The sequence below is a fragment of the Elgaria multicarinata genome, chromosome 15 (assembly GCF_023053635.1).
Source record: "Elgaria multicarinata webbii isolate HBS135686 ecotype San Diego chromosome 15, rElgMul1.1.pri, whole genome shotgun sequence".
Lineage (NCBI taxonomy): Eukaryota > Metazoa > Chordata > Lepidosauria > Squamata > Anguidae > Elgaria > Elgaria multicarinata.
The window spans coordinates 14,462,505-14,477,878 of NC_086185.1; the positions used below are offsets into that span (position 1 = coordinate 14,462,505).

General features: G+C 46.3%; 1 protein-coding gene across 1 annotated transcript in view; it reads right to left on the bottom strand.

Annotated features, from left to right (window-relative positions):
• The window catches only part of MID2 (midline 2), a 203,374-nt gene that overhangs the window by 36,402 nt on the left and 151,598 nt on the right, over positions 1–15,374 (bottom strand). Inside the window, exon 4 of the mRNA XM_063141880.1 lies at positions 7,078–7,185. Coding sequence (XP_062997950.1) covers positions 7,078–7,185 — 108 coding nt within the window. The remainder of the gene's footprint in view (positions 1–7,077; positions 7,186–15,374) is intronic.

Consider the following 15,374-nt stretch of genomic DNA (forward strand, 5'->3'; position numbering starts at 1 on the left):
TTAAGAAGAGTCCTTTCAACGGTGAATTGAAATGTTTCAAAAGCACTAAAATGCTAATAAAGAGACATACCCTGCTTGGTGTGCCCCGCCATGCTGGCTGCAAAACCGAGGCGTTCACTCTCTTTTTCCTCCCTCCCTTGGCAAGCCTGCGGCGAGTGCTTTGGATTTTGAATAAATATTCAATTAATTGTTACTGTTCTGAATTGTATTGTTATTATCTTCCTTAGTGGGTTGTTGAAAACCGCTATTCTGAATAATGATTTTTATAGTGTAGGGTAGGGGGCACTGGGCATGAGTTTGTGGAACCAAGGGGGCAGTTACCTGAAAAAGTTTGGGAACCACTGATCTAAAGGAATGCCTCCTGCCATATGCACCTGCCCAGACCCTAAGATCATCTTCAGGGCTCCTTCTCCGTGAGCTCCTAACAAGGAAGCGAGGCAGGAGGCTACCAGGAGGAGAGCCTTTTTCACTGTAACACCCGGGTGTGGAATGAGCTCCCTAGAGAGTTTTGCCTGGCATCTACATTACCCCTTCCGACACCAGGGGAAGTCCTTTTTCTTTTCCCAGTATTTTAACATTTCGAAATAGCTATATTTTCAGCAGAAGGTCAAGGCTTTTCTCTTTTCCCAGGCATATGCAATGAGCTTCACCGATCCCGGATCTGTTTTTCGGTTTGACTGACAGCTTAAAGTTGTTTATAGCTATTTACAGTTGTATGTTCTTGTGTAGGCTGCATGTTTTTGTGGTTTAAAATTTTGTATCTCTCTTTTAATTGTTTTAATCTTATGTAAAACACCCAGAGAGCATGGGCTATGGGGGTGGCATAGAAATGCAATAGATGATGACGATAATGATGATGATGATGATGATGAGTATTTACCATCCTAGGCCTTAGCTAGACCTACCTGTTAGCCCGCGACAGAGGAGGGAAGATCTTGAGTGGTGTGTAACACGAGATCCCTCCTCTGTTTACATGTGACGCACGACGACCTCGGAAGGAGAGGCATCGTGCCTGACATTTTTTATTATTATTAAAGGACCAGCAGCTCACGAATGCTCGTGCGCCTAAGGAAAGTGGGTTTTTAAATTCAAATTACTTTCCCCGCTCCCCCCACTCTACCCTGATGGGTGCAGCACTCCCGAGTAGCGCTGCGCCCCATGCACGGCTCCCGGCTCCTCACGAGCAATCGTACAGAGCTGGCTCAACCCGCAGCACCCAGCCACACATTCCGCAGTCTCGGGCTCAGCCCGGGAGCACGGAAAAACCAGGACCAAAGAGGAGGGCGAGATCCCGGGGCAAGGGAGGGATCCTCCCTCCCTGATCCCGGGATCCCCTGTGCGCCATGTGGACACACAGGGACGATCCCGGGGATTGCTATGGCCCTAGTCTTTTATCTTGCTGTTTCTAATCTGCTTTTTAAACCTCCGCATTGCCGCTCGGTTTTATTTTGTGGTTTAAAACTTGATACTTAAGTTGTATTTTAAGGCGTTCTTCTTTGTGAACCGCCCAGAGAGCTTCGGCTATTGGGCGGTATAGAAATGCAGTAAATAAATAAATAAACGTGGTGATGGGAGAGAGAGAACAGGAAGCTAGTAAAGTGCAGCTGTGCAGAGCAATTAGCACCTTTCTCTCCGCCGGGCTGCCAAGCTCTGTTTGCTGGCATTGTCCCTGCCAATCTTCCCCTGCCCACCTTCATTCATTATGACCGGGAAACGTCAAGGCTGATGCCAAGCAAGACAGAGGCGCTATCGTTCCAGGGAGCAGCAGGCAGACTAAACTTCAAATGGCTGTTTGCACAAGGAAATGACTCTCCTGCTGGGACTTAATGGGCTGATGGATGGTTCGTTTATGCCCAGGCTCATCAAGAAAATGATCAGAAGAAAGGAAGAGAAAGGGGGGGGGGGGGGAACGGCTTCCAGATAGGAAAAGCTGCAAACACCTGGCATGGCAAGAAGGTGAATGGCACGATGCCCAACAGTCCCTGAGCACCAAAGAAGGGCGGATGGGCAGGAAAGGCCCCTGTTCTTTCCGGAGCAAGATGGGATTTCAGACATTCTTGACATCCACATGGAGTCCAACCTACAAGGGAGCCAATCTCAGATTCCTTACTCAAAGGCTGCCCAGTAAGCTGCTATTCAAATCTCAAAGCCTGGGGTGCACAACCTGAGCCCCCAGGGGCCGCACGTGGCCCTCCAAAGGTCCCAATCCAGCCCTTCCAGCATCGGAGACTTTCTGAACCATTTCCCATGCAATTTTCGAGCATGTTTCTGCAGGCTTAAGGACTAGAAACTTGATAACGGTGTGGGTTTTTGTTTGTTTGTTTAAAATGAACACTCTAAATTCTAACCCCAATATATAATCTGCAATTTTTCTGTGCTTCCTTTGGACTTAGGACATATACACTGCTCTACTCAAGGCCCTTGAGAGCAATTTGGCCCTACCAAACAGCCCACTTAAGCCCTGGGGGTGAAAACCACTGGGAAATAACTCTCACCCTTGCAGCTTCAGTATTCTACAGCTCTGGTTAAAATATCCAAGGGCCAAGTTAGAATTCGTTTTGCCCCTGTTCTTGTTCTTCCACATGTTTACTTGTCACCAACTCCTATCATGTTCACTGGAACTTAGGACCAAAACAGACATTCCTTTAAATGTGCATCCTCTGTAGTAGTTGACATTTTCTCTCTTTTATTTCTCATTTTTATTCTAGAGAAACTGCAGGGCCACAAATTCAAATCTTAAAAGTCCCCCTACTCCAGTGCTAGGGTCCTGATCCGGATCAGAGCCCCTGAGCGTACTCCCGAGTAAAAATCGGGGTGGGGAAAAGAAGTAACTAATAGACACATATTTAAGGGATTTTTTATTATTATTTTGGGCCCTTACACACAAGGAAGCATGCAAGGGAGCATTGGAGACCTGCTGGCTTCGATTTTGGTGAGGCTGTGAATCCATTCTGGGTTTCAGTCAGAACCAGCCGAAATTCTAAAAGAGCTCTCCAAGGTGCTGAACCCATTTTGCTGCTAGGCTTCAGCTTTGAGAGCTCCTTTAGGGTTCCGGCTGGTTCTGGACCCAGAATGGATTCACAGCCCCACCAAAATAAAAGCCACCAACCTCCACTGCAGGGGCGTGGAGCCCAACAGTGTAAGCTTAGGCATCTTTGTCCCTGGGGGCATAAGACCCTATTGAGTGCATCTAGGATTCCAGCCTATGTCCGTCTGATACGATCGCCAACAGTCTTTTGAAACTGTGGCTTTTGCTAATAGAATCCTCCATTCTTTATTCCCATATTTTATTTATTTATTTATTTATTTAAAATATTTATATACCGCTCCTCATTGAAAATTTTTTGGAGCGGTGTACAAGGTAAAATGAAAATAAAAACAGAATAAAACAGTTAAAACAAAATTTAAAAAGAAGCAAAAAAACAACAACACAGAAATCCAAGGCTGCATGTTAAAGAAAGGCTTCTTGGAATAAAGATGTTTTCAGGAGGCGCCGAAAGGAGTACAAGGTTGGAGCCTGTCTGACCTCCAGAGGCAGGGAATTCTACAGGAGGGGGGCCACCACGCTGAAGGCTCTTCCCCTGGTGGATTCCAATCGGAGGATGGATCTAGGTGGAACCACCAGGAGTAGGCCCTCGGATGACCTCAGTGACTGGGCAGGTTGGTAAGGGAGAAGGCGCTCTCTCAGGTATCCTGTTCCCAAGTTGTTTAGGGCTTTGTTCACAAGTACAAGAACCTTAAACCTGGCCCGGTAGCGAATAGGCAGCCAGTGCAGTTCCCTCAACAGAGGAGTTACATGTCGGAAAGGGGCAGCTCCAGACAACAGCCGAGCTGCAGCATTCTGCACTAGCTCCAGCTTCCGGAGCAGCTTCAAGGGCAACCCCACATAGAGCGTGTTGCAGTAATCCAATCTTGAGGTTACCAATGCCTGTACCACCGTGGTCAAGCTATCCCTGTCCAGGAGAGGCCGTAGTTGGCGAACCAACCGAAGATGGTAAAAGGCACTCCGAGCTGTGGCGGCTACTTGAGCCTCCAACGACAGAAACGGGTCTAAGAGTACCCCCAAACTACGAACCTGTTCTTTCAGAGGCAGAGCAACCCCATCCAGAACAGGCAATGAGCCTGTCTCCCGGACTCGGGAACCAATCGCCCACAGGGCTTCCGTCTTGCCAGGATTCAGTCTCAGTTTATTGGCCCTCATCCAGCCCATTACTGAGTCTAGGCACTGGTCCAGGACTTGCACAGCCTCACCTGATTCAGTTGTCACAGGGAGATAGAGCTGCGTGTCATCAGCGTATTGATGGCATTTAGCTCCAAATTCCCTAATCTCCAAATATCACCTTAATACTATGCATGGTTTCGTTAGAGCTCCCTGAAGTGTTCAAAATCACGCTTTATCATCCTTACCTCATCTAACCTCATGATAACCCTAGAAAGAAAATTACGGGTTCTCCCAGCAAGAGGGACCAAGGCTACCTTTAAAAAGATGGGTGCATGCAATAGGCACAGAGAACGTTGCCCTCTTTGAACTGAATCAGTGTGGCACAGCGCCTAGGATGAGCAAGACCCGGGTTCAAATCCCCACTTAGCTCCAAAGGTTGTTGGGTGACCGTAGAATCATAAAATAGTATAGTTGGAAGGGGCCTACAAGGCCATCGAGTTCAACCCCCTGTTCAATGCAGGAATCCACCCTAAAGCATCCCTGACAGATGGTTGTCCAGCTGCCTCTTGAATGCCTCTAGTGTGGGAGAGCCCACAACCTCCCTAGGTAACTGATTCCACCGTCGCACTGCTCTAACAGTCAGGAAGTTTTTCCTGATGTCCAGCCGGAATCTGGCTTCCTGTAACTTGAGCCTGTTATTCCATGTCCTGCACCCTGGGATGATCGAGAAGAGAGCCTGGCCCGCCTCTTCTCTCCTCCAGACTAAACATGCCCCATTCTTTCAGTCTCTCCTCACAGGGCTTTGTTTCCAGACCTGTGATTATCTTCAGTGTCCTCCTCAGAACCCCGCTCCAGCTTGTCTGCGTCCTTCTTGAAGTGTGGTGACCAGAACTGGACGCAATACTCAAGATGACACCTTACCAGTGCCGAATAGAGGGGAACCAGTACCTTGCACGATTTGGAAGCTATACTTCTATTAATGCAGCCCAAAATAGCATTTGCCTTTTTTGCAGCCCCATCACACCTTGGGACAGTCACTATCTCTCAGTCTAACCTGCAGCACTGGGTTGTTGTGAGGCCCAGAGGAAAGGTGAGTGGCCTTCTGGGGAAACACAGAGGCCAGACTGGGACCCCAAGTCTGAGATACAGCCCCCTTGTTTTTGATTCTCAGTGATAAAATGTTTTGTTGGCATTCATAGCCACTAGCACATAGGTAGCCACAATAAGGGCGTTATTTTTAACTATCTTTTGGCAAACAGCCATTCCTATTTCTGCTGGTCGGGCCCATTTCTGTAATCCCGCAAAACAGGACAAAGAAATCTAAGCCGTAACTGTTTTCATTCACTGATGGGACATTCAAAGAACTAACGGATTATGTCTTTTGCATCCCGATTCCCACAAATACAAAAGGTGAGATTGTACAGAGCATGATAGTAAAACCATCCAACTTCATAGAAGGATTACATTTAATTAAACTAGAATTATAAAGTTTTAAGAAAGAAATTGGGGGGGAATAGAATTCTGCAAACCCAGGGTAGTCCAAATAGTTGCTTGTCTTTTTTTTTTTCCTGAAGAAATTTTATTTTATCTTGAAATAAGGTTAACAAAATAAAGGTAACAAAAAGAAAAAAGATGTACATAATAATTAATCACAATCACTAAAGAAACAAAGAAATCCCCTAATTATCAATCTTCGTCTACAACTGATATTTTTATGGAATATTTATAATTAAATTGCCTAAGTAGGGCCTCAATTCTTAATAGTTATTTATTTATTTATTACATTTGTATACTGCCCAACAGCTGAGGCTATCTGGCAAGTGCACAATTAAAACTATAAAATACAGCAGATGAAAATGTAATATAAAGCTTTAAAAGTTTAAAAATATCACGTAAAGCCGAAATAAACCCAGCAGCAGTTATATTGTAGCCCGAAGAAAGTCTGTGAAAACAGACGCATTTTCGAGAAGCGTTTAAAAGATGTTACATAGTGCTGGATTTAGGAGCAAGCCAAGTAAGCCATGGCCTAGGGCCTCTAAATATGTTACAGGTAACTAAGATATATCATAACTGAAATTACTTTGACTTAAATATACTGGAAAGTCTGGTGTGATTTACAGCAGAGTTGCCTTCTATGAAGGAAGTGTGGCAACACAGATTAGCACAGATTAGAGCCAGTTTGAAAAGCAACTTAATTACTGCTTTTATACATATTTTCGGAAAAGGCTATTTAACACTGTTTAACCACAAGCAACCCTTAATGCTGGGTGGTACCTTTTCATTACCCTTCCTGTTATAATGTTGTTGTTGTTGTTGTTTACATTTATATACCACCCCATAGCTGAAGCTCTCTGGGCAGTTTACAAAAGTTAAAAACAGTGAACATTAAAAAGAAATATACAACATTTTAAAACCATAAAAAGCATAAAATACAAACAAAAACAGACAATGCCCATTTAAAAACAACTATTCTGGGGTCTGTTAAAAAAACTCAGCATATGCTGTTAAATGCCTGGGAGAAGAGAAAAGTCTTGACCAGGCGCCGAAAAGATAACAATGTTGGTGCCAGGCGAGCCTCGCCAGGGAGATCGTTCCACAACTGAGGGGCCACCACTGAAAAGGCCCTCTCCCTTTTTTCTCTTTATGGTATGGGGCCTCCGAATCTTGGCATGGCTTAGGGCCTCAGCATGTCTTAACTCAACCCAGAAGGTGGGTGCTGCTACAGAGAAGTCACTTGTATACGCCTGCCAAAGCTAAGGAAGGAAGAGTCAAAGTCGGGAAAGGAAGAGATATGTACATCCTGTCTCTTTGGGGAATTGCAGCCCATCCTATCCCAAGAGCTTGAGGCGGATCTGAGCAGATTCATTATTCTACCCCAGGGCTGTTGAATCTCTTTCGGCGCATCACGGTCTTACCTTTGTCTCTTTGATCTTGACAGCGATGACTTGTTTGCGCTGACGGATTATCTCCATCAGCTCATCACATTCCTCCATCAGTTTGGCCTCATGCATGGCTGTGTTTACCTAGCCGAAATATATACATACACATTTGTAAAATGAAAAATCAAGGCAAGCTGCATGGAACAGGATGGAGACTTTGGATCCTAGGGAAGAGAGATTGTCTGCGGTCTGTGGGCCAGGGATGGCATTTGTTAAATTTAAATGCTACAAAGCCTTGACATTTTTAGAATAGGCAGATGATTATTTATTTATTTATTTATTTATTTGTTACATTTTTATACCGCCCAGTAGCCAAAGCTCTCTGGGCGGTTCACAAAAATTAAAACCATAAAGAACATAATAAAACAACCAACAATCTAAAAATACAAAATGCAGTATAAAAAGCACAACCAGGATAAAACCACGCAGCAGAAGTTGATATAAGATCATGATAATAATTAATGTATATACCCTGCCTTCCTGCTAAAACTGTTTCTCAGGGTAGCTAGCAATAAAATACAGGCAATGCAGAATTATAATTAAAACGCAAAAACATTATTTAAAAAAAATAATTACACACATATCCAGCAAAACGCATCAATAAAAAAAGAGAAATTAATAGAACCCACCAGATTAAAACCTATTCCCACAATAAATCAACATAGAAATCAAATGCCTGCATGAATGTTTTTGCCTGCCAGGAACAGGACCAGAGATATGGGCTGCACAGTAGAGGCTGGTGACTCCGATGTCAGTGGATTGATGAATCTGCTCTGGGTTCAGTCAGAACCAGCCAGAACTCTAAAGGAGGAATCTAAGGTGCTGAACCCATTTTGGGGACAGGCTTCAGCACTTTGGACAGCGCAATCAGAGTTCCGACTGCTTTTGAAGGAAACGGAGAGCAGATTCACTACACCACTGGAATAGGAGCCACCAGCCTCAACTGGGGAGGGTGTTCTAATGGCTGGGAGCAGCCACCAAGAAGGCCCTCTACAGACAGACAGGCTAGATCAATCTCATGAGGTTGCGATTTTGAGCAGAGGAGTAGAAGGGCAGGGTTGGGAGAAGGGCTGCTAAACTCTTTATCTGCTACCTATTTTTGTTTTCCCAAATGTGTCCCCAGTTGATTTCCACTCACCCTATGAGATTCCAGGTGCGTGTGTGTATGCGTGTGTGAGAGAAAGGGTGGATGTTGAGCCATGAGGATAATTAAACATGCCCTCCACCCCTACGGTTCCTCCGTTTGCAACTGCTGCCTCCTGAGGATAGTTTTCATCATCTTCTTTTTTTAAAAAAAAAAGTTGGTTCATTACGCACACAATCTTCGATGCAGTGTTTAGTCTGTCCCTTAGCCAGAGTTTCTCGCTGGTCTACTTATCAAGACTTTGCTGATCTGAGTTACCAAGCAGCTCATAGTAACCAGTTCATCTGAACAAGCTTCTACAACGGCCGATGCCTTGTAAAGCGACTGATGTCTTGCAAAGGACTTAACTTTGATCAGACTAGACTATGAAGGCTCAAGGGTGACCCTGCTGCATCAAAGGAAGGTCCACGGGAGTAGAAGTCAAGCTTTCCCCCCGTAAGCTATCAAGTGTGAAAAGGATCTGAGCGATATGGCCCTATGTAAAATTCAGTTGCAAGAAGATGAAACGACGCCTTGCTTTGATCTAAAAAAGCTCAGCTCAAAGATGTGCTTTAATTGTCAGTAATAACGTTAGGATGGCTAAGGTGACGCTGACTGCAATTAAAGCAATTTTAATGTCTGCATCTGTTGAGGTTCTTTTCTTAAATGTAGACTAAAGGCAAGAATAGAGTTGGGTGATCAAATTTAAAGGGTGTCAGATCACATTTCAAAAGCAGGAGAGGGAGAGGGAATGAGTTCCAAAACCGAAATCTCCTCTACTCGAAACATTACAACTAGCAGGCTTGTAAAATTGCATGGGACCTGTAGGCCATCCATTGTTCTGGCGGGGGGAGGCGGAGAGGTGAGAAGCTATTCAGCTTCAGCCTTTTCGCTTGAACTTGTAGAAGTAGGAGGAGTAAAACTGGCCTCAAAGATGGCCAACGAGGCAAGACCAAACTATATCGCTGATTGCAATCTGAAGTTCAAACCCAACTGTTGATTCTTGGTTTGCTTGGTGTGCGTTTTTTCAAGGGCAAAAAAGCTCCAATGAAGGCATTTCTTTCTGGAAAACGAAGGCCCCAATGCAGCCAGATGTACCACAAAGCTCCCAAAAGTGACCCATAAGGAAAGTGTCATGGACCTAAACCCCAAACCCTCATCCTAAAAGGATTCTGACCTCTCATCCGCAGAAGAAAAGGCCCCTGAGTTAACTGTTCAGGGAGAAGTCAGGGTTAAAGAAAAGTGTCATGAGGCTTCTATCTCTTCAGGATCCAGCTCTCCAGAAAGACCCCAGGAACCTGCACCTTGAATCCAGAGGAGTTGACACTGCCGTCCTCAACTCTGAGGATTCCAGCCATAAAGACACTACCATGCCACATCATCACAGCCTGAGAGTAATAAAACAGACCAGGATTCTTTAAGAGAAAAGGCCTTAGTCAGTATGGAGGCTGGGATAACCAACCTAAAAGAATCTCACCCACCCATACTTAAGGCTCAGTCACAATCTGCTGCTTGTTGGAGCAACATACAGACAAGCCTGTCTGGCTTTCATCCTGAGCATCACTCGGAGCTTTCCATGGTGCTGTCCTCTTTCTATTCCTGCCTTTCTCGGAAACTTGACATGCCTCAATTCCTGTAAAGACCCAATCCATAGTAGAATTCTGAAACCCAGGCCTCACTAGTGTCTAACCATGCTTAGCCCTCACCCTGACAGACAGACCTGAACACAAAGAGACATGTGCTGGGCCTTTCACAGTCAAAACAGGGAAGATGCATTCTGAAAGTCTTCACTGCTTGTAGTAATGCAGCTAGCTAAGTTTAGATTCCAGACTTCATTATCTTATGTGTCTGTGTGGGAAGGGGGCTCATTAGATGGTAATGTCTATTACTTCATTTACTTTAAAATATTTTAATAAGCTTCCCTTCAGTTTTAAAGATTTCCTGAGCAGCTTGCAATTTGTAATAAAAAATAATAAAAATGCAGATGCCACAAGGTAATTGATTAAAACAGCAGAATTCTTGTGCTCTACTCAAAGGTTTTATGAATGGGGCATCTCATAAGAGCCTTTTACTATTCCGTGGAGTTTTATTTTCTAGCACCGTTTTGAGGGGTTCTGCTCCTTTTTGGATTTTTTGGCTTCCTTGCGCGGTTTTCTTCCTTCTTAAAAACCTCCTGACAAAGCTTACCATTTATAGTTAAAAAGCAATAAAAGCACAAAAATGGCAAGGAATTGCTAAAAGAGCAAAACAGCCTTCAACGGATGTAAAATACATTAAAAGTCCTGAGCAAATAAAAAGATCTGCCATAGAGGAGGTCCTCCTTCTGGTCACCACTCAAGCCACTTCCAAAGGTGGAGGCACCTTCAGGGCTTCTGAAGATGGCCTCAAAACTCAGGCAGAACAGTGTGACATCGGGAAGTCCTTTAGAGCAGGGGTGGTCATAAGGTAGATCTCTAGATGGTTTGGACTTCAACTCCCAGAAGCCCTGCCAAGCATGGTTAATGTTCATGAATGCTGGGAGCTGACGTTCAAAACATGTGCAATCCCCCACTCTTCCATTCCTTCTCTCTCCCCCTCATTCTCTTTCCTCATTGGATCTCTTTGACTTCCTGTCTCTCCCCCTTCTCTCTCCCCCTTCTGTCTTTTCCTCTTCCTATCACTCCACACCTCTCTCCTTCCTTCTCTATCCCTTCTCGTTCTTTCTCTTCCTGTCTCTCTCCCTTCTTTCTCTCCCCTTCTCTCTTTTTCCCCTTCTTTTTCTTCCTGTCTCTCCCCCTTCTTTCTCTCTCCCCTTCTCTTTCCCTTCCTGTCTCTCCCCCTTCTCTCCCCCTTCTTTCTCTTTCTCTTCCTGTCTCTCCCCTTCTGTCTCTCCCCCTTCTCTCTTTCTTTTCCTGTCTCTCCCCTTCTTTCTCTCTCCCTTCTCTCTTTCTCTTTCTGTCTCTCCCCCTTCTTTCTCTTTCTCTTCCTGTCTCTCCCCTTCTTTCTTTCTCTTCCTGTCTCTCCCCTTCTTTCTTTCTCTTCCTATCTCTCCCCTTCTGTCTCTCCCCTTCTCTCTTTCTCTTCCTGTCTCTCCCCCTTCTTTCTCTCTCCCTTCTCTCATTCTCTTCCTGTCTCTCCCCCTTCTTTCTCTTTCTCTTCCTGTCTCTCCCTCTTCTTTCTTTCTCTTCCTGTCTCTCCCCTTCTTTCTTTCTCTTCCTGTCTCTCCCCTTCTTTCTTTCTCTTCCTATCTCTCCCCTTCTGTCTCTCCCCTTCTCTCTTTCTCTTCCTGTCTCTCCCCCTTCTTTCTCTCTCCCTTCTCTCATTCTCTTCCTGTCTCTCCCCCTTCTTTCTCTTTCTCTTCCTGTCTCTCCCTCTTCTTTCTCTTTCTCTTCCTGTCTCTCCCCTTCTTTCTTTCTCTTCCTATCTCTCCCTTCTTTCTCTCTCTTTCTCTTCCTGTCTCTCCCCTTCTCTCTCTTTCCCTTCCCCTTCTTTCTCTCCCCTTCTCTTCCTGTCTCTCCCCTTCTTTCTCTCCCCTTCTCTTCCTGTCTCTCCCTTTCTTTCCCTCTCCTTCTCTTCCTGTCTCTCCCATCTTTCTCTCTCCCCTTCTCTCCCTTTCTCTTCCTCCTGCTCATCCTTGTCTCTCTCCCTCCCCATTCCCACCCAGCTGCTTCCTCTCCTTGCCCTCTCCTGCACAGCAATAACTGGGGAGGGGGGAAGGAAAGATCCCAGGTGAGCCAATGGAAGCAATTTCTTTCAAAGCTTTAATGCCACACATGGGGATTTGGGCAGGGAGGGTGCAACATGTGGGGAGAGGAGGCTTAAGTTTTCCTTCTCTAACTGTGACTTCCACCCCAAAATCCCCACCCCTTGCACAAGCAAGAATTATGTCTCTAAAAACACTGAATGCGGTTTATCAGCGCTCAGCTTGGCCCATCCTTTCCCCCCTCTGTCCATCCTCCATAAATGAAACAGAAAAGCAAAGGCTGGCATTGTTACCAGGAGGAAAATGACTTCAGAAGCACGGCTAAAAGCCAGAAGCAGTTAGAGAGAGAAACCATTCCCCCCTCCCCCTTTGGGTAGGCTGCCCTTTCAGCAAGGCCAAGAAGGGAATCGTCTTCCTGGATGCCTTTCATCTGCCTCGCTTTTGATCAAGCTGCTGGGTAAGCAGAAACACTGTGCTGCCTTCAGTGGCATTTCATGGGCCAGGACCTGGAGCAGCTGGAAAATGATGTCTCAGCAGGAGGAAGATTAACCTCGTAGGCACCTCTGAAAGTGGCTGAGTATGAGGTGACCAGTCATGAGATGCATGCAACGGGGACCAGAGAAAGGAGGAACCAGAGCAAAGGTGACTAATCTTGGATGGGAGCAACCAGGGTCAAAATCTTCACTCAGCTGCAAAGCCTTGGGCAAATCGCTGTTTTTTTGCCTTAGACAACATAGCTTGTATCAAGGATAATACTGGGATAATAACTGGCAACCCTCATCTCTATGTGCAGCTGCCCCATGTGGTGATCCATGGAACTGCAGGTTGGAGCATCTTCTACAGTAGTGTTCTCAGTACATACACCCTGATCTGCTTCGGAGGCCGATTCGGAACTTTTGAATCTGCCCTGATCCTCCTCGGGCTGCTTTGGGCAGGTCCAACCAACTTCGGATCCTGATCTGAAGTGAGATCTGCACATCTGAAGCAGGGCAGATGTTGCGCAAGGCCAACCAGGAGTCTATCAGGCTTCCTGCTCGCTCCCCCTAACCTGGCAAGCCTCTGCCCCTTTATGGAGGCTGTAGTTTGAACATTATAGCTAGAAAACAATGGAGCCTCCATCGTCCTTAAAAATGGCGGCTTTCATCAAGGATGGGCGACTGCCAGATGAGTCAGGTAAGTCCCATGGGTAGGTGGGGCAGCGGGGTGGGGGGTTAGTGTGCAGTTGGACATAAAATGTGCAGCTGGGGAAAAATGTGCAGTTGGAAATCTAATAATGTGCAGTTGGAAAAAGTGGTGACAAAAAAATAAGACATGTGTTACATGTATGTGTTTATTAAGAACTTAACAATAGACAAAGTCAGGGATGGCATGTAACACAAATTATATAAGGATGCAGGTGAAAGAGCCCTTGATGGTGTGACTGATGTTTTTGGGTCCTGTGACAGTGTTGCCTGAATAGATGTGGGGGCAGAGTTGGCACTTGAGCCTGTTGCATGCTCTGGTTCCTCTGTCTGTGTCTCTGTCCAGTGTACTGTTGCTGGTTAGCATCTGCTTCAGGTTGGGAGGTGGTCTGTAGGCCAGGTCTGGCCTGCCTCCCAAGGCTTGTGTGAGAGAAGTGTCTGTGCTGATGATGGGTTGGAGTTCACTGGTGATCCGTTGCAGTGGTTTCAATTGGGGGCTGGAGGTGACAACCAGTGGTGTACTGCTCTTGGTCTGTCGTCCTCCCTGGGTATCCGTATGGCCCTGTCAATCCGTCTTTATGTTTAAGGTGCTACTAGTGTTGGTGAGAATCTGTCCAGTCATGAAAAAGAAATAATGTGTTTGGCTTGGGCAGGGGCGTGGGAGGAGTCTGACAGGGCATTTGTGCAGTTGGAAATTTTGCTTTAAAAATTTTTTGCCTGTGGGGCAGTGACCCACCATTCCTCCAGATTGGGCCAAAGCAGTCGAAACGCTTTGGGCTCAGTCCAATCTGATCCAGACCGCTTTGGCCGGATCCAGGCCCAATCCGGATTTGGGCCAAGGAGGGCCAAATTGGCCTGCTTCGGTTCAGGATCCAGATGCAAGGCAGTGCCCAGCCCTTAGTTCTCAGGCTCTGGATTGGTCCTACCCAGGCTGGGCAGGATGAGCTATACAGGGCTTCATGTTTGGCCGGGGACTTTGCCAAAGCAACAATAGTCTTCCTGGTTCTTCTGGTGTTCCGGTGAATGTGTTGGCTCTTTCCTTGGCGAAGGGCGGGCAGGCAGACGCTCTATACATTCAGGGACACATCTCGGGCAGCGGCGTTTGGCTGTTGTCACCATGCTGCTGAATGAAGCCCCTGATCTCCAGAGACCACTGGGCTCACTCCATATATATTTTTATAAATTACATTGCTCCAATGGCACAGCCGTCCTCCAGCTAGTAGCCTCTTGGGGCCAATAAATTCCTTTGTGAGATTTAAACGCCGCGTTCCTTCCCCTTGCTTCAGGGCTGGTGCTTATGATTCTCTTTACAGCCCTGCCCCAGGGGCTGGGGACACCGGTTCGGCCATGATAAGTGGGGGGAGGTGGGGTGGGCAGAGCAGGGGAGAGGAGATTGATCCCTCTCCCACAACGAGTGACATTTGAAAATGAAATTGCTGTGAACAAAGATCAAATCTATTCCCAGAGGACAGATTGGCAGAAACAGGGAGATATTCTGGGAGCAGAAAAGTGTGGGGAGAGAATGGTACTGTTTTGCAGGCCAAATGCCTTCCCCAAGGGACACCACTATCTCTGGTGGGCAGAGATAGTGGGCTAAGGCTACCTCGCTGGTGTAGTGATTCCAAACCCTCCCACCGAGATGTGAGGCAACAAAGAGGCCCTCCGAGCAATCCACAAAATCTTTATTCAGTAAAAAAAACACTTCTTCACACCTGAAAGGCGTGTGAATGCTAGGAGCCATCTTCTAAGCTTAATTAGTCTAACAAAGCAAGGCAGTTGCTGATCAACTAATTGGACCGTTTCCCGCAGTGCCCAAAAGGCTTTTACCAGACTCCTCTTTCAGGGAGGGTTCACACTGCGAAACTTCTGACATGTCACTTGTCTGGCGGACTGCCTCCCACCAACTCTCAATTCCACCTGCTTAACCTTGCGGCGGACTGTGGGCTCTGTCAATTCCGATGTTCCCTCCCCTTTCGACAAAGACGGATGCTCCTGCAGGTGGGAGAAGATGATCTCTGAGCCTGGGCCTCCCGTTCGATGAGCTGTTGGAAAGCTTCCTTCCTGACTCCTGGAAAGTCTTGCGGAATTTCCTTCCCAACTCCCTTTCCTTGGCTGAGCTCCTTCTAGTCCTGGCTCCGAGTCTGACTCAGCATCTGAGACCAAAACAGGGAGCCTGAGCCTTATCCTGATAGTAGGACCAGACCAAACATTCTTTGCAAGACTTCTAACAAGCAATGAGCCAAACGTAGCCACATTGAAATTGGCAGCTGGTCTACCAGTGGGCCGT